At 34.7% G+C, this 27,716-nt stretch overlaps 1 protein-coding gene across 1 annotated transcript in view; it reads left to right on the top strand.

Annotated features, from left to right (window-relative positions):
- Positions 1–27,716, top strand: part of LOC148956991 (glycine receptor subunit alpha-2-like) — a 210,468-nt gene that overhangs the window by 82,330 nt on the left and 100,422 nt on the right. Inside the window, exon 3 of the mRNA XM_089092734.1 lies at positions 10,879–10,946. Coding sequence (XP_088948860.1) covers positions 10,879–10,946 — 68 coding nt within the window. The remainder of the gene's footprint in view (positions 1–10,878; positions 10,947–27,716) is intronic.

Here is a 27,716-nt window from a genome sequence, read left to right as displayed (position 1 = left end):
CAGAGAAAGTTAAACAATGGTTGGGGCGGGGGTAAATATTTTAATATCTCTGAGACAAGTTTATATTAGGTTGAAAAATAGTTTTGTTTTTAGATATTTCTATAAGATAGGTAGGAAAAAATGCTCACATTCACAAATTCCGGCTGTATTTGAATGCCCGAAGGCCCAGGCGAAGCATGCTGTACCATCGGCGGACCTTGTGTTGGTGGGGCAGCGACTTTACCTGGAGCGGGACTTACCATCATGTAGGAAGCTGCCCATTCACTTTTGAATTTCCTGCTAGTGGATGGGCCAACGATATCATGGGCTTGGGTAGATTGATTTGCGGTTTGAGTGGGACCATCATGTCTTATGACCACAGACCTCGAAGGTTGCGCAGAGGGTACGGTTTTGGATGCTCCAGCCATCTCCCTCCGTTGTACGGGGGCTGCCTCGTCCTCTCTCGCTCTCTTGGTTGGAGGAGGTATACATTCTTCATAATTGGCCTTAAAAAAGAAGAGAAAAAAATTAGTATCAAAATAATTTCCCCCTTTTTTAAAGAAGGAAAATTAGTATCCCCACTAACACTAACCATAATTTTGTCTAGAAAAGCATTTATCACTAAGAAATCCCCCCTACGCCAGCATTTTCAGTAAAGCACAAAGTAAAAATATACGAAACTCAGAAATCAAATACTATTTTAATTAATTAAAAAAGCTTATTCATAGACATCCCAACCTAACCTTACTTTTCATGCAAAGAAACACTTTGTTTTCATTTTACAATAATGGCGATAGAATTGAGGCGTGTCCCCCTCCCCCCTTTCACCAATGTCCTGAATATATTGTTAGTAATTATTTTTGGAAATAATCCCGTTTCCCTCCCCCAAAAATACAGATTATGAATCCACGAGCTTAAAAAACAGCAATCTCTTTTTGCTTAAAACCGTTTTAATTTGAGAAAGAGAAAAACAAATCCATGTTATCATTGAAAGCTTTTGGTTAAGTCACTAACGTAAAGGATTGACAAGAAGGAAGTACAACTGTGGTGTATCACCTGTTTAAATCATTACGGAAAAATGTTTTCACGCCAAGTAAGCGTCAGCGGCTTAAATGCAAACAGTCTATTATTAACTATAAGATAGACAGAAGTTGAATGTCACTTTTTGATAGGCTTACATAAATAATAAATTTATCTAAAAAAGACAATTATTTCTATTTTAATAATTATAATTGTAAAAACAGGGGGGCGGGGGGTTGGATTGGGGTTAGGTAGTAAAAAGAACACATTTTATGTTTTCTATCGAGTATAAAGATTGCATGGTTGTTAGGTTTGTGGGGGAGGGGTTACTTACCTAAATATACTAGAGGATGATCAAGGAAAATAATTTTATTTGAAAATAAAAAATGAAAATGTACTAAAACAGAACTTACATGGTAAATTGAAGCGGCTAGTGCTTCAAGCTCATCAACAATATCAATTCTTGTTCTTTCAACTGTGTCAAAATACTTTCTGAATGTTTAATCACAATGCATGTCCGTTATATACGAAATCTAAAGGGCGAATTGTTCTGTAACGGGGAAAACCATATGTAAGCAAGTCTCTGATTGGCTGAGAAAGGATATGTAACGGAGTCGCTGATTGGCTGAGAAGGATGCATGTACTTCCGGTTTCCTATTCCTTGACACCTTGAAATTCGCTCCGAGCATGCACTTGACCAAAACAACAACAACGAATAAATCTCTCAGGCCTAAAGATTAAAGAAGCCATAATGTTTCTTAATTCCCCTTTCGTGAATCAATAATTCCCTCCCGATTATGCAAATCAAATTCTCAGGTTAGGTTAGCCTAAAGATCAAAGAAGCCATAATTTTTCTTAATTCACCTTTCGTGAATTAATAATTCCCCGCCGATTGTGTAATTCAACTTTTCATGTTAGGTTAGCCAAACAACAAAGAAGTCATGTTTGTTTCTTAATTCCCCTTTCGTAAATCAATACATTCTCCCCACCGATTACGTAATCAAGTTCTCGGAAATGCACTTCCCCCTCGAGTCCTAGATCAATACATTGCCCCTAGCGATTATGTAAATCACCCTCCCAGTGTCATAAATCAATAATTCCTCGAGCGATTATGTAAATCACCCCTCATGTCATTACACGTGGTCAAACAACAACAGATCGATTGACCTTGACCCTCATTAGACTTGATCGATAATCCTTGAATAAATTATGTCCTGTCAGTATTCTATGCCCATATATGGACTCCCGTCACGAGTCGGACCCCCCTTTCTACTGGTAAGTAAGGTAAGACCTTGTTCAAGTGCTTATTTATCTCAATCAAGCAGTTCGTGGGAACGAACTGTAAGTAAGGAGCGACCCGGCTCAATAGTAACCAAAACCCTAAGAAACGGATCTTTGATACCAAGAGATATATCAAAAGAATTAAATGTTTATGCTTATTTTAAATATATAAGTTTTATTAAGTTTGGTCTTACCCATCAAAGGTTACGAGCCTGAGAAAATTCGCCTGATTTTTGAAAAAAGGGGGGAAAGACTCCTCAAGAGTCTCTGAATCTTAATGAAAATTACACCATCAGATCCAGCGTATCAGTAAACCATACTGTAGAGCTTTTAAGCTTATATCTGCAAAAGTGTGGAATTTTAAATTTATTTCCACAAGAAAGATCACGGATGTGTGTTTTTTTTTCCAAAATTGTCTGATCGAAATTCTGAGATTCCTGTTTTGTTCGAAACAGTCGAAAGGTCTAATAACTATGTCGTTGGAGATAACATGACCTCCCGCAGCCCTTGGGGAAAAGTCTTTAAGCATAAAATTTGTCCATTGTTTACGTATAGTATTTGTTATTGGAAAGTATACATACATTTTTCTCAGGTGGGGAGGGGAGGACGAATTTTCTGTTGGGGGACTTTGCACGGGGAAGGACTTTTCATGGAGAAGGAAGTTTCCAGGGGGTGAGCTTTCCAAGGGAAATTGTGTACTGGAGGAATTTGCCAGAATTTATATACGAAATTTCTTTATATGTCTTGCTTTCTCCTTACCGACTCAATTTTGTGCGTGAAGGTGTTAAGGGTAATTTTCCAGGGTAAATTTTCACCTGTATTGAATTGTTCGGATGATGTTTCTGTGGGAATAGGGATTTTTCCCTGGAGGTGGAGCCAGATTTCCTGGTACTATTTAAAAAACGATCAGAAATTAAATAAAAAACTAGTTTTTTTCATCTGAAAGTCCAGGAGATTTTTTCCTCCCCATTTGATTCCGTGGTCTCCCATTGCCTTTCCTGTGCTGCTTAAAACAAAGTCCATCAAAATAATCCATACAAAGGGGGATAGAACACAACCCTGCTTAACTCCTGATTTAATACAAAACCAGGAGCAAAATGAATTCTCGCCGAAGACTGCCAACATTAAAACTTAAGACGAACAGAGATTATTTGGTACGTGAGGAGGGTTGCCCCCTCCTCAACACCTCACTCTTGACGCTAAATTTTAAATTTTGTCCCAATTCTTCAAAAACAACTCCTGAAATACAAGGGTCGTTTAATTAGAACAATAAGTAACTTTTTTAAAATTGCCCAGAAACTTTAACGTAAAGAGCAAGGGGTTGAGGAGATAGTAATACCCCTCATATACATAATAATTTCTGTTTCTTTTTATTGTTGCTCCTTACTTTTAGTTGAAAAAAACTAGTTTTTTTTATTTAATTGCTAAAGAAGGAAAAGAGTTCTTTTTTTTACCTCGTTTTGGTTTTGTTTTTCTCTTCAGTTTTTAACCAAATAATTACCTTTAACATATTATATGAATCCAGGTTGGATCTAGATCTGGTGAAGGAATCGTTAAAAATTTACCTCTGACACACCTTAACCCTGGTTGAGATTTTCAACCTGATATTGATAATTATTTGGTGATTTTTTTAATTTTTTTTACTATGGTCGCATTAAAGTTAGCAGCTAAGGCTCCATATTAGGGTTTCAAGTTTTGTTTTGTTAGCTAGTGTGGTCTTATTATTATTAAAAACCCTTTCTATAATAAAAAGTTTCAATGTTTACTACTTAATATTGTAAATTGTAAAACAAGTAATTAGCATGTAAAAATTATTGTTTACAGGATGTGGGGAAAACTTTAATAACAGGAATGCGAGATGTTCTTGACCTCAAAGCACAATTAACGGGTAAAAAACTATCAATTATCTAGTTCAACATTGTACTAATAGAACTTGCTCATTATCTAATCTACCTGTTACAATTTAAAAAAATCTGGACCCAAATAACTTAATTTAAGAAGAGAAAAATTATAAATTTACGCAAATGAGAAGACTATTAGATCCTTGCGCTCGGTACATCTTATCCCTTTTGGCTGAAGAATCGAGTTGCAAAATCATCCTTCTTTTACTTGTCCCATTAAAGGTAAAAAAATCTATTAATATGACATAGGAAAAGTAAAGAAAAAATAATTTGGATTTCAATAAATTTTTGATTGATTTTTGCCAGCTATTGAGGTATGGCTAGTATAGAAAAATGTTTAAATACATTATCAATGAATAACTTAATAATATTATTCTGGATCTTTAAACATAAATTAAATAAAAAAAACAAGTTTTTTTTAACTGAAAGTAAGGAACGACGTTAAAACTTAAAACGAACAGAAATTATTCTGTATATGAAGGGGGCTGTCCCCTCCTCAACGCCTCGCTCTTTACGCTAAAGTTTTTTTATTGTTTAAAAAAATAGAGTTGTGAGAAAGTCAAACTTTATCGTAAAGAGCGAGGCGTTGAGGAGGAGACAGCCCTTTTTATATACAGAATAATTTCTGTTCGTTTTAAGTTTTAACGTCGTTCCTTACTTTCAGTTAAAAAAACTTGTTTTTTTATTTAATTTTTGAACGTATTTGAATTAATGCAGGTTTTGATTTTGGCTCACCGTACATGAATAATTAAAACAAAATTTGCATATTATATTTGGTTAAATGGCTTTCTCGAAACTTGTTTAATTTTATTTACGAACGTTTTTATTAGTAATAAATATACGTAACTTAGAATTAACTTACGTAACGAACTTCTATATTCATAAATTTTTAACACGTATATTAGGGGGTTCGCCCCCTAGTCAATACCCTGCTCTTTAAACTATAGTTCGAATTTTTTTTCCAGTTCTTTAAAAATGACCTCTTAATCACAATCAGTTGATCAGTTGAAAAACTTGTTTTTTTTTATTTAATTCCTGATCTTTTTCTTTAATAATGCTGGGAAATCCGGCGCCCCCTTCATAGCAATGTCCCTTCCCCCATGAAAACTTCCTTCATGGAAAGATCCTTCCATATAGCCCCCGACCCTCTCCTTCCCCCACCTACCAGAAAAAATCTCCTCTGAAAAAGTCTGTATACTTCCCAATAACCAATACTATATGTTAACATTGAGTAAAGTTCATAACTTTCAGCCCTCCCCCTGGGGACTTTGGGCGATCAAGTCATCCTAAAAGACATTTTTATCATATTCTCGACCATGTTGAACAAAATGGCTATTTCAAAATTTTGATCGGGTGACTTTGGGAAAAACAATGAGCGTGGGAGGGGGCCTAGGTACACTCCATTTTTTTGGTCACTTAAAAAGGGCACTAGAACTTTTAATTTCCGTTCCAATGATCCCTCCCACGATATTCTAGGACCACTGGGTCGATACAATCACCCCTGGGAAAAAAAAAGAAGAAAACAAACAAACAAATAAACACGCATCCGTGATCTTTCCTCTGGCAAAAAATGGAAAATTCCACATTTTTGTAGATAGGAGCTTAAAACCCCTATAGTAGGGTTCTCTGATATGCTGAACATGATGGTGTCATTTTCATTAAGGTTCTATAATTTTTAGGGGGTCTTTTCCCCTTTTTTCTAAAATCAGCCAAATTTTCTAAGGCACGTAACTTCTGATGGGTAAAATTAAACTTAATGAAACTTATATATTTGAAATCAGAATTAAAATCTGATTCCTTTGATGTATCTATTGGTATCAAAATCCCGTTTTTTAGAGTTTCGGTTACCATTGAGCCGGGTCGCTCCTTACTTACAGTTCGTTACTTCGAACTGTTTGATGCAATGTGTAGTTTTGAAACTAAACTAATTTATCATACAGTCTATAATTTTTAGAAATTTTTGCTGCACAAGTTTAGCTCCACGACAAGTTCAATTTATTTAGAATAACGGCAACGCTGCTCGCGATTTTTTCAAAGCTCTAAAATTTTATTTAAACCATGATGATTTCGAAAAAAATGTCTATTAGCGCCTGTGTGGCTAATGTATAATGTGCAAACTTACCTTCCTGCTTTTTCCCTTATAAGTTTCCCCTGGGAATCCAAGTGAACTTTCAACTGGTAACAGTAAATTGAGTAGTTTTTTCTACGGAAGGCAATCCTGCAGTAGTCTAATGGATATGCACCTGTAAGAAAGTTTTTAAGTCTTAGTTAAAGAATAAGCTAAAGATTATTTCGTAGACATGAAAAGAAACCAAAAACTAGAAAACAACTCAGTTTTGCTGAAATGAAGATATAATTAGTTAAAGTTGCTGGAAAATCATGTGTGAAATAACGTGGTTCTTAGTTTTTGTCTTTTACAAAAGAAAAGCAGAAATAGAAGTAAGAAAAGGTAGGCAGCTAGAGAAATCGGATATTAAATTCATGAAATGTTATTCGTACAACAGTTAGATAAATAAGTAGGCAATTCTCTTAAACCACAATTGCCATATATATTGCTACTATTTTTTTAGTATAAACTAAAAAAACTTTTTTAGTTTAAACTTTTTAACTTTTTACTTTTTTAGTAAAAAAAACCTAACTTTTTAGTATAAATTTGCCAAGCCCGTCGATAAAATTAAATTTCATTAAAATTTGTAATACGATTGATAATCTCATCATGTGATAAGATTGACAATCTTATTACGTCATAAGTCGTAATCTGTGATTCGATTGATAATCGTATCACACAAAATTTGTGATACGATTGATAATCTTATCACCTGATAAGATTGATAATCTTATCAAGCAGTTGCAATATTTGCCGGATTCTTTCAATGTTTTTATTGCGTGCGCTGTCTGAAAACTATTGTCAGGTTTACATATTTTTAAGTATTAGTTACGCATCTCAAGAAATTATTTAATTTTTGTAAATTCGTCAGTTTCTTTCCAGAATCTAAGGAGCACTCAATTTTGTAAGCTGCTAGTTGTAATAAGTGCAAACTTGGTAAAATTTGTAATCACACATATTGGTTAGACACAGCCTTTTAACTATTAATGCGAATTAAAGCACCACAGTATTTTCTCAAGCATGTCCTCTACCCTAACGGGTTCAGAAATTCAGTTTCTGCTCGTTCCCAACTAGATCAATTTTTTTTCTAAAATTTTTTCTTAGGAGCTTTTCTCATCCTACTTGTGGACACTCTGTTGCTTGTTCGACCTCAGCTGGACTGGTGAAAAGCACGACATTAAAAACCTATCTAATATTCAGTGTTTCATCTGTGAAACATGGACTTACCTCCTTTATTTATTTTTCATTAAATCCTTGAAAAGTGGGATTTGAACCTCTTCAATCATAAAGCCTGCTGTTTGGCATACGGTAGCTCATACGAGTACTTAAGCCCTAAGTGTAGTACTACTACCTACCCCAAAAAGCTTTATTATATTTTTTCCTGTTTACTAAATGGCCAACTCTCCATAACTTTACTGAAATGACCAAAATAAAGAATTTAATTTGCAGCAAATAAATGTAATATTTGTTCTGATTCTAAATATGTAAAATATATTACTTTTAAAGTTGCTCATCAATGGATTTTAACATTGCATAAATTCATAAAGATAAGTGTAATCTTGATGTTAAGTGTACAATGAAACTCAGCATGTATGAGCACACGAAATCCATCCCCTAAAAAATATGATACATCTTATTTTCCAAAAGAAGGATGGTCTTGCACGTGCGTTTGTTTTTCCCCGGGGTGATATTATCGAAATGTTATCCGTAGAATATTAAAAGAGGACTCATTTGACTGGAAATTTCAAGATTTCGTACCCTTCTCAAACAACAAAGGCGATCATGACATAGGAAAGCACAGATATCTATCATTTCTACTCTTGAAATAGCAATTCTGCCCTGAAAAGGGCTCCAAATGTTATTTAAAAAAAATATGAGTGTTAATAAGAGTATATAAATATAGCATCTCAGTCTCCAAAGCCCTGCTTGCGTACAATATACTATTTGTCACTTTACAGTCACATAGTCTATTAAAACCGATCCAATAAAATGTTGGCAATTATTTTATGGAGACGAGGGTACATGAGGTCTCCAAATGGTTCTTAGGCCCATATCTAGAAAAAACAAATACACTAAATGGTCCCCTTTTCTCGAAGAATTTTTTCTGTAAAACTAAACACTGCAAAAATCAGATTTTAGGGGCTGTAGCCCTCCTCATGTTTAGAGTACCCCTTGATGTCCAATCAAGAAGGACCAGTAGTTACAAACAAAACCAAAAAATATAACTTTTCCACTGAAATTAAAGAGAGACATGTAAAACACAAAACAAACAGAAATTATATCCTATTTAAGGGTGGCATCCCCTCATTTGCTCACAGCTCTTTACAATAAAGATGGCATTTCTACCCTCTTATTGTTTGAAGAAGAAATGCTATAACACAAAGATCATTTGAATATAATAAAAGTTTTCCTTACAATGACTCAAGAGTTGAAGAGTTTATTGATGCATTTTTTTAAGATAATAAAAATCTCCACTCAAATGCAAAAAAAAATGGTAGATAAAACACATGCAACTACCCATTAACTATCTTTGCTGCACCTACAAATTGCCTTCAGTAAAGTATTATACACCTTTGGCATAAACAGTAAGGGCTGATAGGAGGGGGGATCCTCTCACATAGAAAGTAATTCCTATTCATTCTAAGCTTTTTGTTGCTGGCTGCTTTCATTTGACCTCATTTTTTTTTTGTTAAATTTATTGACGTTAAAGACCTATCTGATCTGTTAAATCCTCAAGCCTTATTCATTTAAAAGACAGCATCTGAGGAATCGGGAACAAATTTGCTTAGAATGGAATAAATAAAAAATTCTGACAAATATATTTTTTTTTTGGGGGGGGGGGACTTGAAGCCTTTGTTTTCCTTATTTCCTTGGCTCAGCACTACACTGAAAAGCTAGCTTTAAGTTTGTTTTCTCAATTAGCAACTGTTCTCTTGTTTGGGAATGAGAGGTTATATAGGAAAAATGTTTCTTTTTGGGAAAAATACCATGTGTTCTTATTTGGATATCGTAAATTCTCCTTTATTTGATGGAGCTAATAGTGTGCTGCTTATTGATAGAGTCTAGTGTCCAGCGTTGTCAACTTGGTACAGCTGGGCTGTTCTTGTTAAGATTTAAAAGTCCTGGCACTCCAGATTCTTTTTCGAAATTTTATCACGCAACAAAAACTTTTTGATATGATTTGGTATATTTTGGTTGTATCTGCTAGGCGCTAGAGATATAAGCGAAAAAATCAAATTTTATCGAATGCAAATGGACACGAAAAGAAATCGCCATGAATTTCCAGAATACTTTATTTTTGCGCTGCAAGCGCGCAAGTTAGTTTCATCAACAGCGCTCCAGGGTATTTTCTTAGCAAGGATAAAGATTTTGACGTGCAAGTTTCTTCAGAAAATAAGTGCAATTTGTCACCAAGCACTGAGAACGCCGTTAATGCCAATACCTTAGCATTTCAGTAGTTACTTATTGAACAGTTGCATTCTAGACTAAGTTTTTACTTAAAGAAGGTAGAAATTATTTCAGGGTCGTTCGACTTGTTTTTTCTTCTCTTCATTCCCTTCTCGATGATCGGCCCGAAGAAACCCCCAAAACAAGAAGAAAGATAATGGTCCAAAAATACACTTCTTTTTAATTTTGACACCTCACTGTAAAACGAGGTAATATACTAAATCCTAAAAAAAAAAATTTTTCTCAATGCCATGAAAAAAGTAATTATAAGACTAAAATGATGATTTGGGATGGTTCTAACATAAACATGGTTTTGAATAGTTATGAAATGTTGCGACCACCCTTAGTTTTCTTTTTTAGTCTAAAAAAACTTAGTATTCTTCCAGTAGTAAGAAACAATTTTTTTTAGGCTCGAGTACATTCGGAAATAAAAGCGTTTTCTTTTTATGTATTTTTAGTTTATCATATATATTTTTATTTTGATTTTTTTTTCTTTTAGATTTTTGTTGCTTTTGATTTTATCTTCTTGGTTTTGGCTTTATTTTTATTCAACATAGTTTGGAGTAATTTTTTTTTCTTTTGGTTTTTACACTTTTGTTTTTCATCTCCACGAAGGACTATTTTTTTATTATGCAAGGGTAAAAAAGAAATAAGTTATAAAAGTTCTTATACTTCGGTGTTAAAGATTCTGCTTAAATTTCTTTCTTTTTTCTCTCTATTCGTGACACATTCTCGCAAGCTAAACAAGCTTAAGCGCGTATCTCACAACGTGTAGCCAAAAAAAAACCTTTTTTTAAAAAAACTTTTTACTCCTTGTTATTATGTCAAATTTGGACTCAACAAATGCACGTGCAACGTAACTGTCCCTTTTGGATGAAATTTTAAACCAGCAAAAATGGAAGTCTTTGAGTCATGACATTTACAAGGGAATCCCTTTGTTTATATGTAAGTAAAATATCCGGAGTACGTTTTCCTTCTCTTAGATTCACTTACCAAAAGTCCCTTTTTAAAAAAAATCTAATTTTTTTAATTGTTAGTCGTCAGTACCGTTTAAAATGTGAAATTTGATTTACAATTTGTAGTCCTCTTTCTGTGTCTTTTTTTCCCTTAGAAGAAAGTAAATTAATTTTCCTATACTTTTAGATACTACCACAAGAGTTGTGTTTCACGTCACTGTGATGAGCCTAGACTCCATTGATGAAAGTTCAATGGTAAATATTAGATCTTTATTGCTCATAATCATAATCAGCTTTTAGTTTAGATTAAGTTATGAGATGAATCCCAGGAGTACACATAGCCATTTCTTGTGTTGGTATTAACACTGTATTTTGCTGTGTTTAACACTTTTTTCAGAAATAGTGACGTAACTGTATATTAGACAAATATCAAACCATTTTAACGTAAAAATGGGTGGTCTCTGCATAATTGTTTCGGTTTAACAACCAAAATGTTTATTCATTTAGATTGTTTTTACAATCCTAAAAATAAAAAAATAGCATAGTAATCAAAGATATATCGATTTGAGACAAAATTTTAGACAAATACGTTAGACAAAATTTTGAGCCATTTAACTTTTGAGATAAAAACCATTTTAAATAAACTTTACTTTCTTTTATACAAACTAGCACATGCATTACGTGACTTAGTAAGATAATCAACTTAGCAATTTTTCTTTTCACTGATTTAATTTTGATTTAATTTACCTTTTAGACCCTTTTTTTATTGAAAATTGCTTTTAAATTTTAATCTTCTTCAGAGGTCCTACTGAGCTTCAACGTAAAAATGGATGGTCTCTTCATATTTCTTTCGGTTTAAACACCCAAATGTGTATTCATTTAGATTGTTTGTACAGTCCTAAAAATGAAAAAAAAGCAATCAAAGATACATTTATTTGAGAACTGTTTAAAAGGGGGAAATACTTAAACATATTACCCAGTCGTTGAAAAATGATTACGCATCGGTGTTCAGGATAAAGTGAGACAAATTCATTTAGTTTTTTTTTTCTCTAATTAGTTTTTTTGGGTTTAATGCATATACTTTTTTGAAACAAAAATTTTGAACGTAGAGAAGTATATAAAAACAATGATTGAGGGATGGAGAATACAATCTATTCCCAAAAAGTGCCTAGCACAAGCCCAGTTACGGTGGATTTACGCTTTAGCCTCAACTTAAAAACAAAGTCAAACGAAAATAAACAAAAAAATATTCCAAGACTAATCAGATAATACAGATGCAAAAAATAAATGTGTCAATCAGATAAAAAGCATTAAAACTAGTAAAAAGAAGTTTTTGCAACATTCATATTGGAAAATTCGCACTTCAAGGAAACTTTAATGTAGTTGATAATTCAAGTGCTAACGGTTTGGGCTGTGTAAATAACGGAACTTCCTGGCAAGGAAACAGTTAAGGCGGAAGGAGCCCCCCCCCCCAAAAAAAAAGAAAAGTTCCAAAGTGTCCTTGGAACTTAGATTATTTTTTATTTGAACTTAGCTCATTTGTCCGCATTCGTCGGCAAACTGAACGATTTTGTCAATATATTCCTTATATTCCCCTTTCAAACTCAAAACCCAAGCTGCACCCTTGCATACTGGGCATGTGGCACATTGAAATATTGGCAGTAACTGTTATATTTTCATGGTATATTGGGTAAAGCTTGGTTAGTTTCATTGAGGACAAATTTATTTTAGGAGGTGGACAGATACAAATTCTGGAAGAATGGAAATATTTGGGAATGACATTTAAGGTAAAGGGTAAATTGTTTAGTAGGCGTATAGGACAAACTGAGGAAGTGAGTGGGAGGTGCGCTTATTCAATATTAAAGAACTTGGTAAGAGTTATAAGAGATGTTAGGATGCAAAAGGAGGTTTTTAGAAATAAGGTAGTATCTGGCATGCACTATGCATCAGAAATTTAGGGGTTCCAAAACAATGACAAATTAGAATGGGAGCTTGGTTATTATCAGGGGTGGACCAGGATTTTTTTAGGGGGGGGGCGCAAAATTGGTTGATCCGATAAAAAATTTAGGGGGGCGCAAAATAGGTTGATCCGATAAACCTGTGTTAGGAGCAAGTTTAATTAACGCAAACTTGAGTTAATTAAGTAAATTACACTACTTTAGACTATGCTAGGGGGGGCGCCCCCTCACCCCTGGATCCGTCACTGGTTATTATAAGAGATGATTAGGTGTAGACAGAGACACTGATAGTTTAGTAATTAGAAAAGATTTGGACATTTTTTTTCAAAGAAATTGTAGGCTAGTGAATATGATCACATACTGGTAAAGTATTGTGAAGATGTCACGAGTGCAGCTACTTAAATCAGCTAATTTAGATAAGTCTCCAAGTTATTGGTCGTACCAAGTTAGGAAGATTTTGACAAGATTGTGGAGTGAAGAAGATGCGGAATAATAGATTGGATATAGATAATGAGGTGACAAAGATGGTAGGAAACATTTTACGTGATAAGAGGTGCAGGTTTGGTTGCAGGTTTGGTGCAGGTTGGCAGTATGGAAGAAGCTTTTTTAATTCCCTTTGGCTCTACGTGGTTGTTAAGGAGACTTGGAGTGAAAGTGAAAATATATTTTTGAATTCAGGACGGAATTTTTACCACTTAGGGTAAGAAAAAAATATTTAGGGAAAAGGCAAGGGCATGATGGGTCTTATTTTATCCCAATTTGCAGAGACATCAATGGGACGGTGGGTCATATGATGCGTGAGTTTGAAGAATTGAGTGAATTGTGAAAGGAAGTGAATAGGGATTTTCAGTTTGATGAAAGATGCCTGGCAAGCTTAGTAAGGTATGATTGTTTGTTAGTATGGAAAAGTTGGGAACATTTATCAGACTATCAATTAAGCGTAGAAACAGATTTTTTTAACTATTGAAAAGTTTCTGCTGACGTAGTGTTTATATTTTTGTAGTATATATGTCAGTTTTGTTTATGTCAACTAAAGTTGACTCCAAATATTAACCCTTTCAGACCTGAACCACGAAGGAGTTGCGTAAAAATTCTGAAAATAGCAAAGAGTGATCCTGGAGGTTCAACTAGAACATATTTATTTTTTAAAAAAATTTATTTCATTCCAAATCCAAACTGTGAATGGTTACCATATGGTCACGTCAGGTATATACAGATACTATTTTAGGTGAAAATTTGTGAAACAGTTGCGATCTGAGTTCAAACACAGTCGAACTTTGCACTTCGAACACATGATTTGACTGGTTCCACCCCTAACGCACGTCTCACAGCGACACCTTCCCTTTTCAGTCGTATCAGGAAAATGCGAGGTCTGGTCAAACCTCATTGATTCCGAAGGCATCCCGTCTCGCGAGGTAGACGTATTGCGCTTCGTCACTAATAAGGATACTCTTCCAACTCGAGGAATTTGAGATACTATTTTAGGTGAAAATTTGTGAAACAGTTGCGATCTGAGCTCAAACACAGTCGAACTTTGCAGTTCGAACACATGATTTGACTGGTTCCACCCCTAACGCACGACCCACGAGCAATGTCCATTTTGAAGTACAGTAGAGACATATGCTGAACATTGGTCTGCTTACACTGTCGGCGGTGTATCAGCCAGGCGTTGTTCACAGCCATGTCAAAGAAGTAGTACACAATCCTCCTATACCATTTCTTCGAGCGAATGTTAGCCCTGTAAAGCTCCAGGAACATGCCAGCAAGATCTACGCCCCCATTGATTTGTTGTAGTCACGGACGATTCGGGGGCGATCAACTTCGACGTATTTCCGTGTTGTGCCATCCCATCCCTGACACTTATCGATTGGGGTGACTGCACAGTATGACGAAGCTAAATGGACTGGTTTGTTGTCATACCATTCTACTACTGATACTTCTGAATGTCTTTCAAAACGGAAGCCCACTGACCCTCGTCCATTCTTCTTCATGTTGGTGTCGGTATCTAGAACAGCGCCCCTCATTCTGTTGCCTGCGTATCGTACCACATGACTCGATGCCATATTCAACCCGAAGCTTGTGAATGAGATCGATGCCAGTATAGAAGTTATCAAAGAACAGCTTGAAGTTCATGAACCTTGGCAGATTTTCTACAAGCCGAAGGACAACGTCAGTACCTTGGCCAAGTTCAGAAATTTCAACATATCCTTTTCCTGTATATATCTCTATGTCACACACTATTCCGCTGATGCCGGCTCTCGTGAAAACCTTTACACCCCACGAGTGGGGCTTGTCCTTCAAGTACTGTCGACATTCAATTCTTCCGTTGAACGGGATCATCTGTTCGTCAATACTTTGGATCTCTTCAGGGTCTATTTTTTTCAGATTCTCCCTGAATGCGTCGTATAGTCTTCTGATCTTGAACAGTTTATCATGACCAGCCTCCCCCTTTCAGTATCATTTAGGTGTTATTGCAAATGTGGAAGAAAGATTCAAGCTGATGAACCTATCTCTGCTCATGGTATCAGCCACCGGGGAATATCTTATTCCATTCTTCCAGTACATTCTCATAGCCGGAAGTTTGAGAATGCTCATAAGCATTTGAACTCCAAGAAATCTGTGCCGTTCTTCAAGAGAAAGTTTCAGAACAAGATTAATTTTTCTCATGACATTCAGGTTCGTTGGGTCCGCAATGTTTGAAAGAATGTCTTCTGTGATAAACATTCAGAAGAGATCAAGGGGCGTTTGTACCTCGTCAGAGTGTGGCATAGAACCCTTCCAGGTAAGATCTCGAGGTTCGGGCTCCGTTTTTATCCACTTGTATTGCTTTGCCTCCTTTGATACCTTCTTTTTTGCTACTGGTTTTGCCATGACCTGAGGAGCATCAGTTGGAGTTACTAGACCGGCCACTGCTTGGGAAGGAGCATTTTTTTTAGCTATTGTAAGGACAAAGGGTTCAGCAGGTGCAATAACTGTTGCTGACTGCATTGCAGAAGAAGTTGCCACTGGTGCTGCTGATGTGCTTGAAGAACTGTTTGACGCTGCTGTGTCATTCAAGCCCGGGAGAGGCAAATCGAATTGATCCGTGTCATCGCCATTGTCTAACTCGAACCTGCCGAGCATTGATAAAGGGATGTCGTCTGTGTGGTCAATATCCTCTTCATCACTTCTGTCTTCATTGCCATAACAGTTGAGAGAACGTAGAGGTTGAAATTCTTGATCTGGATTTTCCGTTGCCCAGTTTGGGTCGTCGTCGTCAGACGAGATATCGAGATCTGAATCACAATCAGGTATGAATAAAAGCCTTGCTGCTTCTTCTGCAGTCATTTTCTTGGTAGCTCTTCTACTTCTTTCCTTGATCAGTCTCTCTACCAAGGGCTTAGGACCATGACCTTTCATGGAGTCAGAGCTCGTGCTTGGGCCAGCTGAAATGAAATTCAAGGTAAGTGCATCACTTAATAATAATAATATAATGCAATAAAATACGCCATTGGCCTCTATACTTGCTTGAGGCATCACACAAAATAGCTCTTTTACCCTTGTTACCAGTAAAAAGGAGGAACAGAAAGAAAATGTGCCTATTCCCGATCATAAAAAGGACTTGCTGCCTCGTTTGCTGTACAAATCTGCCTAGGTGTGGTTTGGCAATGAGGTGACCATTTGGTAACCGATCGTTAGCAACCTTGTTTGGGGCTAAACTTCAGCTCAGAATTAGACTAGTGATATCTCATTTGAAAGATCGCATTCTTGGCTACAAAATAGTATCATAATCAGGCTCTGAACTTACCAGAAACGTTCAGGTCATCGAGGTCAAAATCTGCACCTTTCCTCTTTTTCGACATTTTATGTTTTGTCTAAACTTGGACGCTCGCTCGACCGCTCGGGTAAAGCCTTGAGGGATAATAAATTCAAACGCGATAGAGCCAAGCAAGCGCTTACTAGGAGAAAAGAAATCACGGTTGTAACTTTGTCGAGTCGAGAGAAAAAAATAGGGGGCGAGGGGTGACCACAGGCATGAAAGGGTTAACAGTAACGTTTCATGAATTTACCGGAAAATATCTTATGTATATTATCTTGAATAAAAGAGGATTTGAAATGCTTATTTAGGTTAAGCCTTAGTAAAAAGAAAAAGAAGTTTTTTTCTCCTTTCTTTAGCCTATAGAAGCAGTTCCGTCCAGTATAAGGATCCATATTTTTGTTTTCATACTTAACATTTTCATGTCCCCTATTTTGGAGAGATTACTTCATCATCAATTGACAAACAGACAAATTATCCAACTTTGGGAGCACGTGTTTTATATACATTTAAGTGTCAAGCAGTCTGAGACTGGAAAACAAGAGAATATATCTCTCCCTCCATAACACTTTTTCAAACTGTCTACTTGGAATACCGTATAAAAATTAAGGCAAAAAAAATTTGAGTAACATTTTCATTCTTTCCTTTGGCCAACAGGGTATAAACAAACAAATCCAAATGAATTTAAGTCAAATTACAATGTATTATCTTCAGCCAGTTTGACGCATCTCGCTCTTCTTTTAAAACCTCCCACTGTGCTATTTAATAAAAGTGTTCTATATACACGGTCGTTGTCAATCCAAAGGACCGTAGCAAAGCTCATCTTTCAAAATATACAACTGGGTCGTTCATATTTCAAAGTCTTATCAACACAGATTTTTTGTCCACCAATCTCGCCCTTTTTGGACTTCAGCTCTGAATAGGGTGCAAACAAAAAAAAAATGCAAAAAAAAAGTTGAATTCATATTTCAATGTATTAACCTAGACTGTACCAATCTGGATCGTCGAGCTCTTCCCTTAACTCTTTTCTCTACCCCTCTCTTAGTATTTAATATAAATATTCTAAGAATAAGCTCCTTTTCCACCCAGAGGACATGCCAGAGCTTGTATTTATTAACATAAATTTTATACTGGATGATAAAACCTTCCTCCTGAGTAATTACTATTACCTATTTAATATTTATGTTTAAAATTATTCTTAATACAATTTATTTTAAATGAATCGTTTCAATTTCCCTCACCTTACCTTAAATTCTATTCTTTCACTCAGTACTCAATTTAAATTATGAAAATTGCCTCAGATGCCCCAAGCTTTAGTCTTAATGGAATTCTTCATCTGTCCCAAACCTTCCTAAGTAGACTAAATACATTTTTTGCCACGGCCTGGGTATACATACAGTCATGTGCGTTTGTTTCAGAAATAGGACATATTATAGCGCCACAATTGGATGTGGTCATCCAAAAGAACTACAGGACTCCTACATTCCCACCGTATGTGTTACCATGCATCGATAAAAATTCGTCATTGCGCACGCACGAAGGAGGATCCAAGAAAAAATGTGGAACACATAATATGCAGGGATGCCACCACTGGTTATATATCACCAGATCTGGGGATTTTTATCCTCCTGGTGATTTTTCTGGTGATTTCATTGAATCTGGTGATTTTTGGTGATTTTTGTTTTTAAATTGGTGATTTTGGGTGATTTTCATTTAATTTGGTGATTTTCTACAAAAGTGGTTGACATTCAATGTATGATCTGTTTCCACTGTTCTACTGAGGTGAAATAATCACTGACTTTTATATTTTATGTCTTGCTTTTATTCGTTATTTCTAAAGAATGGCGTTATTTTGAGCTCTTCTGTATTCTTTTAGCTTGGCATTCGGCTTCCCTGTTGTTACAAATTTCAATTTATAAAAACATACGTGTCTCATATGGGCCATGTGTGCTATAAACAGATTGAGGCTCAGAAACGAAAAAAAAATTCTCAGGTACAGAAAGCATAGTCAAACATGAACATAGATTCAGCAGCCTAGGATAGGTTTTTTTTTCAAGGGACTTAACAGTTTCAGGGAAATAAAAGAAAATGTATTAGGTTTTGAACGCAACATATATTTTGTTTTTAGTGTCTTGAACACACTAAACAGAGAAATTGTCATAACTGATTTTGGTTCTTTAGGCTTTTGTCAAACCTACTTGTCTATGATACATACAGAAACGTGCAGAGTTAACCCTTAACAGGACTGATAGTAGGCTTAGCCTAACTTGGTTTCTAATGGGAGTTTGTTCAGAAATTAATCATTAGCATTAAAGTAAATAGACTCTTGAGGGAGAAGTTCAAAAGCTAAATTTAATCTGATTGTCTTATGTGCAGAATGTTGAAATGGGACAAGCCTCACTAGAAATGTTTCATAGTTGATGCTACATTAAATTTAAGTCTGATATTCCTTCTATGGCCTATTATATTCGTACTAGGCATTAGATTCAAATCATCCACATTCCCTGTGCTTGTTGGAATTTGGGCTGAACTAATTTCAGTATAGGTGTTCTGTTTTATTATTCCTACATTTGGCAAGTAATCTTGAGACTAAGAGAGGATATATGCTTTATTCCTTTCTTTCAAGGCCTGTTTCTGGCTAGTTATATTGTATTACCATTTTGGGCTTTGCATTCAGATGCAATCAGGAGTGTAAAGTCAAACAATTTACATGGCAGCCACATAAATGTTTTTGTGTATCAATAAAGACAAATTGAAGTTATTTAAAATAAGTTATTAGTAGTTAATTGGTCTTGATCTTTGACGCTGACATCTAAATCTTGATCTTGAGTACATTGGTAATTATGCAGTTTTTTTTGGGACGTTTTCTTGTCTAGGTCATAAGGCTAATGCTCAAATCTTGATCATCATCTTGTAGTTTCTTGTCATGAAGTCTTGTCAGCATCATTGATATGCTGTCGTAGATCAAGAAAGAATAGTACCCGAACCTTAACATTGATGATTTGGACAGAGAGCCTCGATCACTGAGGCACATTGACGATGCAATTCGTTCCAAAACTGGCAAAAATTCAGCAAAATTTTGGTCATTCCTGTCTGAATATAAGAATGAAGAAGGCAATTTTCTTTTTCCTCCCTTGCCGAAATTCATGGGAATCCTGATGGCGCAGCTACACTCAAGTGCTGCAACAGAGAAACAGTTTTCGCCGCTAAAGGTCATCATAAGTCCCTTCAAAAATTAATTAGAGCCAGAAACTTTAAGTGCTTTGATGCATGTGCACAGGTTTTTTTGATGACCCAGCAACATGGGAAATATCCTCATCACTAGTCACAAAGGCCAGGCTGTGGAAAAGGGAAGACCAGTAGCGCAAAATAACCTTTAATATTGTTGTCTATTTCTGTTTCACATTTGAAGAGCACAGAATTGGTTTTTCATTTAAATCTTCTGCACAAACTTCTCTAACGTAATATGATCCTATATATTTGATAATATTTATTATGATATACTATATTTCATATGATTTGATTTGAATTACAGATTTTGATTTGATATTATTTGAATAATGACAGATTTGGTTTCCTTATTTATATTTCGTACTGCCATTTAGGACTAGTACATGACCAATACAGGGTTTTTGCTAAATTATACTAGAAAGGACGGTTAATTAAAGAACATATATTTCTTTCTAATATGGAACTAATGAATAATAGTCAACGTTGCCCTGTACTTCAAATAGTTTGTGTTTGGCTAGAGTCATAGTTCTCACTTCAAATTCGAGGACAGGACTCACGGATAGCTATTAAGATACTATAAGTATTCACGATCCCCTTTTTTATGTCTACACTGCTTATCCAACTTGTTAGCTTAAAGATAAACTGTAGCATTAAATCTAAAATTCTTGAAAATTCAAAGTAGGTCTTTGGGATTCATTCCCGAGGTCATGAATTTTACGCATTAATTAACGAAGCTAGTGACAATAAATTTATTACAGGGGGAGGAGACCAGCTCCACCAGGTACATTTTGTGAAGTTATGGGTTTGGAAAAGGAATGCTGTTAAAAAACTTAGTGATGAAATCTTTTTCTGCTGCCTGGTAGAATTGCTTGCTCTCTGACCCTTGCGTTTTTTGCTAAGATGCTTCTTTTTCCAAATCACAGTATTTAGATGGTCAGTCAGAGCATGGCTCTTGTCAAAGGAACAAGGGAAACAAGATTTATCACCACTTGTCCGATATTTCAGCTAAGACTTGACCCATGACAATTTTCCAGAAATTAAAGGAGACTATTAGAAATCAACACTATTTGAGTGGTCTTTTTCAGAGCTAAAGTTTACCATTAAGGATACCAACTGTGGCAGGGGAAGTAAAAACATTCATAAGCAAATGAAATTCAATTTGAGGACGAAAGAGGATTATTGTGGTTATTCTTTTCAATAGTAACCTTGAAAAAAGAAAAAGAAAAGATTTCGCAAAGTAAAGACAAAGAAAAGTAAAATAGTAGTTATATAAATAAAAAGATTCTTTATATCCAGAAACAGGATTTTAGGTCTCGATTTCAGTTTTGACTGGAATTCCGGTTTTTGGTATAAATTCTCTTCCTTCTTGAGCATAAGCGTTTGACAAACATGATGTCTTAGCTCAGGGTGCTCAACGTGTCTTTTTGGTGTGAAGCCTATCATTATTGAACACCGATTTTTGGTGATTTTGGTGAAATACTGGTGATCTTTGGTGATTTTCTTGGTGAGAAATTGGTGACTTTTGGAGATTTTCTTGGTGAAAAACTGGTGATTTTTATTTCGTTGTGGTGGCAACCCCGATATTATGTCCCAAAACTCTTCAATAGAAAACATAGGAGCGAATATGACTGCTGAAACTCCTCAGAGTACACTAAATGAATTTTATAACAACTGGAGCGCTGCTAATAGCCTATCTTCAAGCATTTTCACTACATAGGACTAAAATTTTGTAATTTAAGAGACATCAACCATTTTACTATCAAAACATTATAACGATAGATACATCTAAGACATAAAATATATGTTAATTAAAGTTTGAAAGTTAGTCAGCAGAAACTCACAACTTCCAGATGCGGCTAATTTACCTTTTGAAATGATACTGCAAAGATAACTGACAAACTTTTTGAATCGTGTAAAGTTCGAATGAAAAACATTAAAGTAACAAGAATATAATACAAAAAAAATGTTTTTTCTCCTGTACTCATCTTCGGTCTATTCATAAGCCGAAATTTTCTACATTTTTCTTTTGATTGCCTCCGAACTATGAAGTTTCTGTACATTACCAAAGCAAACTAGCAAAGAACTAATTCCAGCCCCTAATGACTGAAAACTTAAAAATATGTTTCGAAAAAACAGTCAGTAAAGGAAGTTTTGAAGCTGATTCAGGAATTGTAACTACAATTTCTTGATGGTAAAAGTATATTAAGAGAACAAATCGGCGAGATTTTCAAAAAAAAAAAAAAACTGAAACCCCTAAGAAATGGCGTCAGGTCGAAATGAAAACTGTATCATTGGAATTAAGATAGCTGAAATTCCGTACAGGAGAAATACACTCCCCCATCTCGAGCAACAACGAAAATCCCTTTTTCGCATGGGAACCAGTGATTGTCTCCCTTTTTCTCTCCTTGTGTTTTTATGACGTCCAAAGATTAAGTTGGCTATATTATGAAGTTTGACAAAAAATAAATAAATACGATAAAAAAACATTTACCTATTTTTATCAAATTTTTGAATTGTCAAAATACAAAAGTAGAACTAATTAAATCTGACAACAATTTTAGTTTGAATGCATTCAAACATATGCATTGAATGCATTCAAGAAGCTCTTGACTCGAAAAGGAAACAACATATTTAAATGAAAGCTAAAATTACTTAAGCTGTTGGGTGCCATTTGTTATTAGGTTATTTTTTGCTGAGTTTTTGCTCAAGTTTCTTATTTGAAATATGGCACCGACTGCTAACAAAAACTACATAACTGCATATGGGTGTTTTTTCATCAGAAACTGAATTTGCCATTTTCCTAGTTTTATAAGCTAGTACCAAGAGACCGATATTCTCTCGGCCCCTGGTAACTAATATGGAGAAAAATCGTTATTAAATGGAAAATAAATTCCCCGATTAGGATTTTCATATTGCACAGTAATTCCTCGAAGTTTACGAGGAAAAGTACATACTCTGAACTTGTCTTCAGTCTTGTCTGGCCCACTAAGTACCTCATTTCGGAGCCTCATCATGGCAACGCAAGGTTTAATTCCTATCATTTTCTAACACAAGATGACCAAAACAAACAGGTTTCACAGGATTATTTGCATTTCGAAAAGGAACGTCAAGAAATCGGTGGCTTCGACTCTCGATTTCGCCTATAGGTTGCTAGACCTACCCCCCTTTACGCCGAAGTTGCATGTTTTTAGCCTAAGAATGACCTAATGTGTCTCATTCTCTCGAATTCGACCCCAAGGAAAACTATACTTGTGATCCAATGACCTATAAGTTGCCTGTGAGGAAAAATCACTCATCAAAATTTCCATACGAACTTTAAAACTTATAGTATGGGCTTCCACACGAGCCTGGTTGTGTCTCTCATAGTTCTCACTGGATATTTCGATTTTGTTCTATCTGAGTCTGGATTTTTTTTATTTACATATACACCCGGTGATATTTTTCACCAGCCTCCCTACGGGCCCCGCTTGTCATCCTCCCTCGCTTTTTTCATTTTCAGGAAAAAGTTTTTAACACTATATATCCAAGGACATACAGTCTGAGTGTAAGATACCCCTCCAACTAGAACTAGGTGGTGAAATCCGTCATTTTCATGTCAATGGCATTATCTTCTTTTTTTTAAATTAGGATCTCTACTGAGTACGAAAATATATACGATATTTCTCCGTAATGTAGCAACCAAAATCTCCACAAAACCAAAATCTTGATGCACAATATATTATTGCAAAGCATCAACGATATGCAATATGATACTTAAATTATATCTTGAATACCCGAGAGATAAAAAATCTAAGTAGTGAATATCAGTTTAATTCGCTTCAACCACAAAAACAAACTAATCAAAACAAGCGAATATTATAGCTGAACTAAAAGCAAATGAAAAATCTGGACTAAAATGAAACAGAGAAACTTTCTTGCGGCACAACACTTAATACCTGCTCCAAATATTGGTTTCTCAACACGTAAATTTTTCTAATTTTTCAAAATGCAATTGCCACATTGGCAGATTACACGTAAAAGGACAGATCCATCTTACGTTCCAAACAATGACCTTTGCTTTGGCTGTTAGGAGTCATTCAACATCTTGCATAATTCTAAATGTGTCTGCTTTATATTTGATTGATCATGCTCGTTGTCACACATCTTCTAAACATACATTTTGTTGTACGTCAATTTCGTTTGAGATTTGTTGAGATTCTTGCACTTGCCTGTCTTATAACCGCAGATTTTGGTGTGCTACACTTTGTTTGTCACTACCTTTGACATATTTCCCATATCTTCCGTTTTAGCGTTTCGGATTCATTCACCATATTGTATATTTTCGCATGAGATTCTAGTTTTGACTTGCCTTCCAACGCAACTTTTGTTGCGCAACATTTCCATTTGCAATTTAAAGTGATTTTCACCGTCGCATTCTCCACGTCTTTTGAATTAGCTGCTTAGACTCATTCGTCATCTTGTATAATTTCCCTCGTATCATAGATATCAAAACCGTTACGACCACCCTGCAGAAAAGTGATGTAAGTTGCTCTTTAATTGCATATGACTGTAACATTATTCACAAGAAAAATCTTTTCCAAAATTAAGACTCTAAACGAAATTTTCCGAAATCGCTCTGCCAAGTTTCAGAAACGATTAATGAGTCTTTTTCGTGAAAAAAAAAACATATAAACATACATGCATACACACATTTTTGGCTCGTTTAAAAAGAGTAGAAGGATATATGGCTGTTTAAGTTTCAATTTCACTAATTCAGGGAATCAAATTTCGTTTTTACTGTCGTAGGCACTTGAAGCTTGTTTTAATAATTAATTGCGGTGGCAATACCCAACAAGACTTGTGGTTCAAACATCAGAGTACGACTAGTATAAAGTAAGAAGATTCAAAAAATTGGAAAAAACTTTCAATGTCATCTTGTAATAACCAAACATGAAATATGTTGATACTGTGGAAAGCTGACCAGTCTTAAATATTTTCAGGCTTTTCTCGCTGCTTGGAACCTTTATTCATTTTACGGATTTTATAATGTATCACGGTAATTACTTGGCTAAAAAAAAAAAAAAAAAAAAAAAAAAAAAAAAAACCATAAAAAAATCTGTCTTCCTACTTTAGTAACTGAAATAAATGAGCACTTGAACAAGGTCTAGACCCTACTCATCCATCCAGTTCCCTAGGACAAAACAGTATATCCAATCCGATAATCCGAAAATCAAGTCCAAATTAGAGCAAAATCAACATCAATAAATATACGTCAATGTTCCGAAACCAAGCTATAACACCTTAAATCTACAAAAACTTTATATTTCCCAGGTGATCACCACATATCGTGGCTCATCAGATGAAAACTCATTGCCTAAATGGGTTTCGGCGCTTAAATTTCATTGCCCAGGCAAAATGAGCACACCATGCCATAATCTGGCATACCCCTATGTAGTGACACCTATGGAATAATCATAAACAAAATCCAAAATATCCCAAAAATATAAAAATATATACCCCAGAAAAAAATTTTCCAAGCATCCTTAACCAACCTTCAATTAACACTGAGAGCCAAACCTTCAACCAATTTAAATCCAAATAATTATATAGCACTAGCCATACCCCCGAACAGTTTCACTTTCACTAAAATTCTATGAAATAAATTCATAATATCATACAGTAATCTTTACCACAAATGTGGCAGCCAACCCTTAACTACCGGGAAGATAAACCAGACTCCTTCAACAGGCTACCGAAAAATATCATTCAAGATAACTTGATAACTTTTATTATACTTACGTAAAAGTTGATTATACTGAAAACAAAGCTTTTTAAATTGCCAAGCGAATTTATTGGCGGAAAAACCTCTTACAATTAGCTTCTTGCTTAGTAACATACATCTGATTCTAAAGTCGATGTAATTAGTACAAATTCTTGCATATCTAAATAGTTGGGAAAAATACCATGAATATGTTATATTCGAATGAATATTACTTTTTGGAAATGGAAAATCAATTATTTCAAAATTAAAATCGTCTGTTTTATTATATATTTTAAAAATTATTGTATTATTAGGTGCCACATTAATCTCTAAATCTAGAAAATGGTCATAAGTGCCATTCCCATTACTGGATTCCAGCTTTAACTCTGGTGGATATATTTTACTTGAAATCTCTAAAAAATTTGCACAATTTATCACCAGAAGATCATTTAAATATCTTTTATTATTTGAGAGCAAATATTTTATGTTACTTGGATTCTTTTTATCCACCATATAATCATAATCTAAATCATTTAAAAATAGGTCCGCTATAACTGAACTGGCATTACCCCCCATAGGAATTCCAATACTTTGATTATATAGACTACCATTAAATTTTATAAAAGTATTAATTAGAACAAATTCTAGTAGATCAAAAATCATATCTAGGCTATAACATCTTGAACTAGTGGTACTATTAAAATAATTAGTCCATCTCGCCTTCTTATTATACGTATCAATTTTTAAAAACGGCAAATTAGACAAAAGAAAACCTTTCTTAATAATCTTTTTTAAATTTATAAATACTAAATTAATGGTTAAATTTGTATATACTGTAGTGAAATCAAACGAGTCCACTCTTTTGGCTGAAACTAAAGCAAGAGAGTCTATTACTTGCAGCGAATTATTAACGCTCCAATATGGATTAAACTTAGAAAAATTCTTAATTCCCGAGCAATATGCCTTAATTCATGTTACGGATTTGATTTTATTTTTTTTGTACCAAATGATTATTTTCTACGATTTTAAACCAGTAATCTTACAAGCCGGCGTTTTTTCCATGCACCTAATAGAAAAATTTTTCCAGCAAATGCTAGTGACGAATCCGATGGTGGAAACGGGCTTGTAAATTAATCACTTCCCCAATGAAGCCACGCTGTAATTTTCAAATAGCTTCTGAAAATAGAAAAAAAATTTAAATATAATTTTATGATAAACAAATATAAAACGTGATGATGCTTTGGAAAGCTGATCACTCTTAATTATTTTTCTGGCTTTTTCTTGCTGCTTAAAACCTTAATTCATGTTACAGATTTTATTATTATTTTTTTGCACCAAATGATTCTTTTCTACGATTTTAAACCAGTAATCTTACAAGCCGGCGTTTTTTCCATGCACCTAATAGAAAAATTTTTCCAGCAAATGCTAGTGACGAATCTGATGGTGGAAACGGGCTTGTAAATTCATCACTTCCCCAGTAAAGCCACCCTGTAATTTTCAAACAGCTTCTGAAAATAAAAAAAAATTCAAATATAATTTTATAATAAACAAATATAAAATGTGATGATGCTTTGGAAAGCTGGTCACTCTTAATTATTTTTCAGGCTTTTTCTTGCTGTTTGGAACCTGAATTCATGTTACGGATTTTTTTTTTTGTACCAAATGATTCTTTTCTACGATTTTAAACCAGTAATCTTACAAGCTGGCGTTTTTTCCATGCACCTAATAGAAAATATTTTCCAGCAAATACTAGTGACGAATCTGATGGTGGAAATCGGCTTGTAAATTAATCACTTCCCCAATAAGGCCACCCTGTAAGGCTTCTGAAAATAGAAAAAGAATTCAAATATAATTTTATGATAAACAAATATAAAATGTGATGATGCTTTGGAAAGCTGATTATGCTTAATTATTTTTCAGTATTTTTCTTGCTGCTTAGAACCTTAATTCATGTTACAGATTTTATTTTTTTTTATTTTTTTAGCACCAAATGATTCTTTTCTACGGTTTTAAACCAATAATCTTACAAGCCGGCGATTTTTCCATGCACCTAATAGAAAAATTTTTCCAGCAAATGCTAGTGACGAAACTGATGGTGGAAAAGGGGCTTGTAAATTAATCGCTTCCCCAATAAAGCCACCCTGTAATTTTCAAACAGCTTTGAAAATAGAAAAAGAATTTAAATATAATTTTATGATAAACAAATATAAAATGTGATGATGCTTTGGAAAGCTGATCACTCTTAATTATTTCTCAGGCTTTTTCTTGCTGCTTAGAACCTTAATTCATGGTACGGATTT

Source organism: Artemia sp. Qi Xiang Cuo, chromosome 1 (assembly GCF_049724085.1).
Source record: "Artemia sp. Qi Xiang Cuo chromosome 1, ASM4972408v1, whole genome shotgun sequence".
Lineage (NCBI taxonomy): Eukaryota > Metazoa > Arthropoda > Branchiopoda > Anostraca > Artemiidae > Artemia > Artemia sp. Qi Xiang Cuo.
Note: the sequence above shows the minus strand (reverse complement) of the source record. Positions and strands in the feature narration are given on the sequence as shown.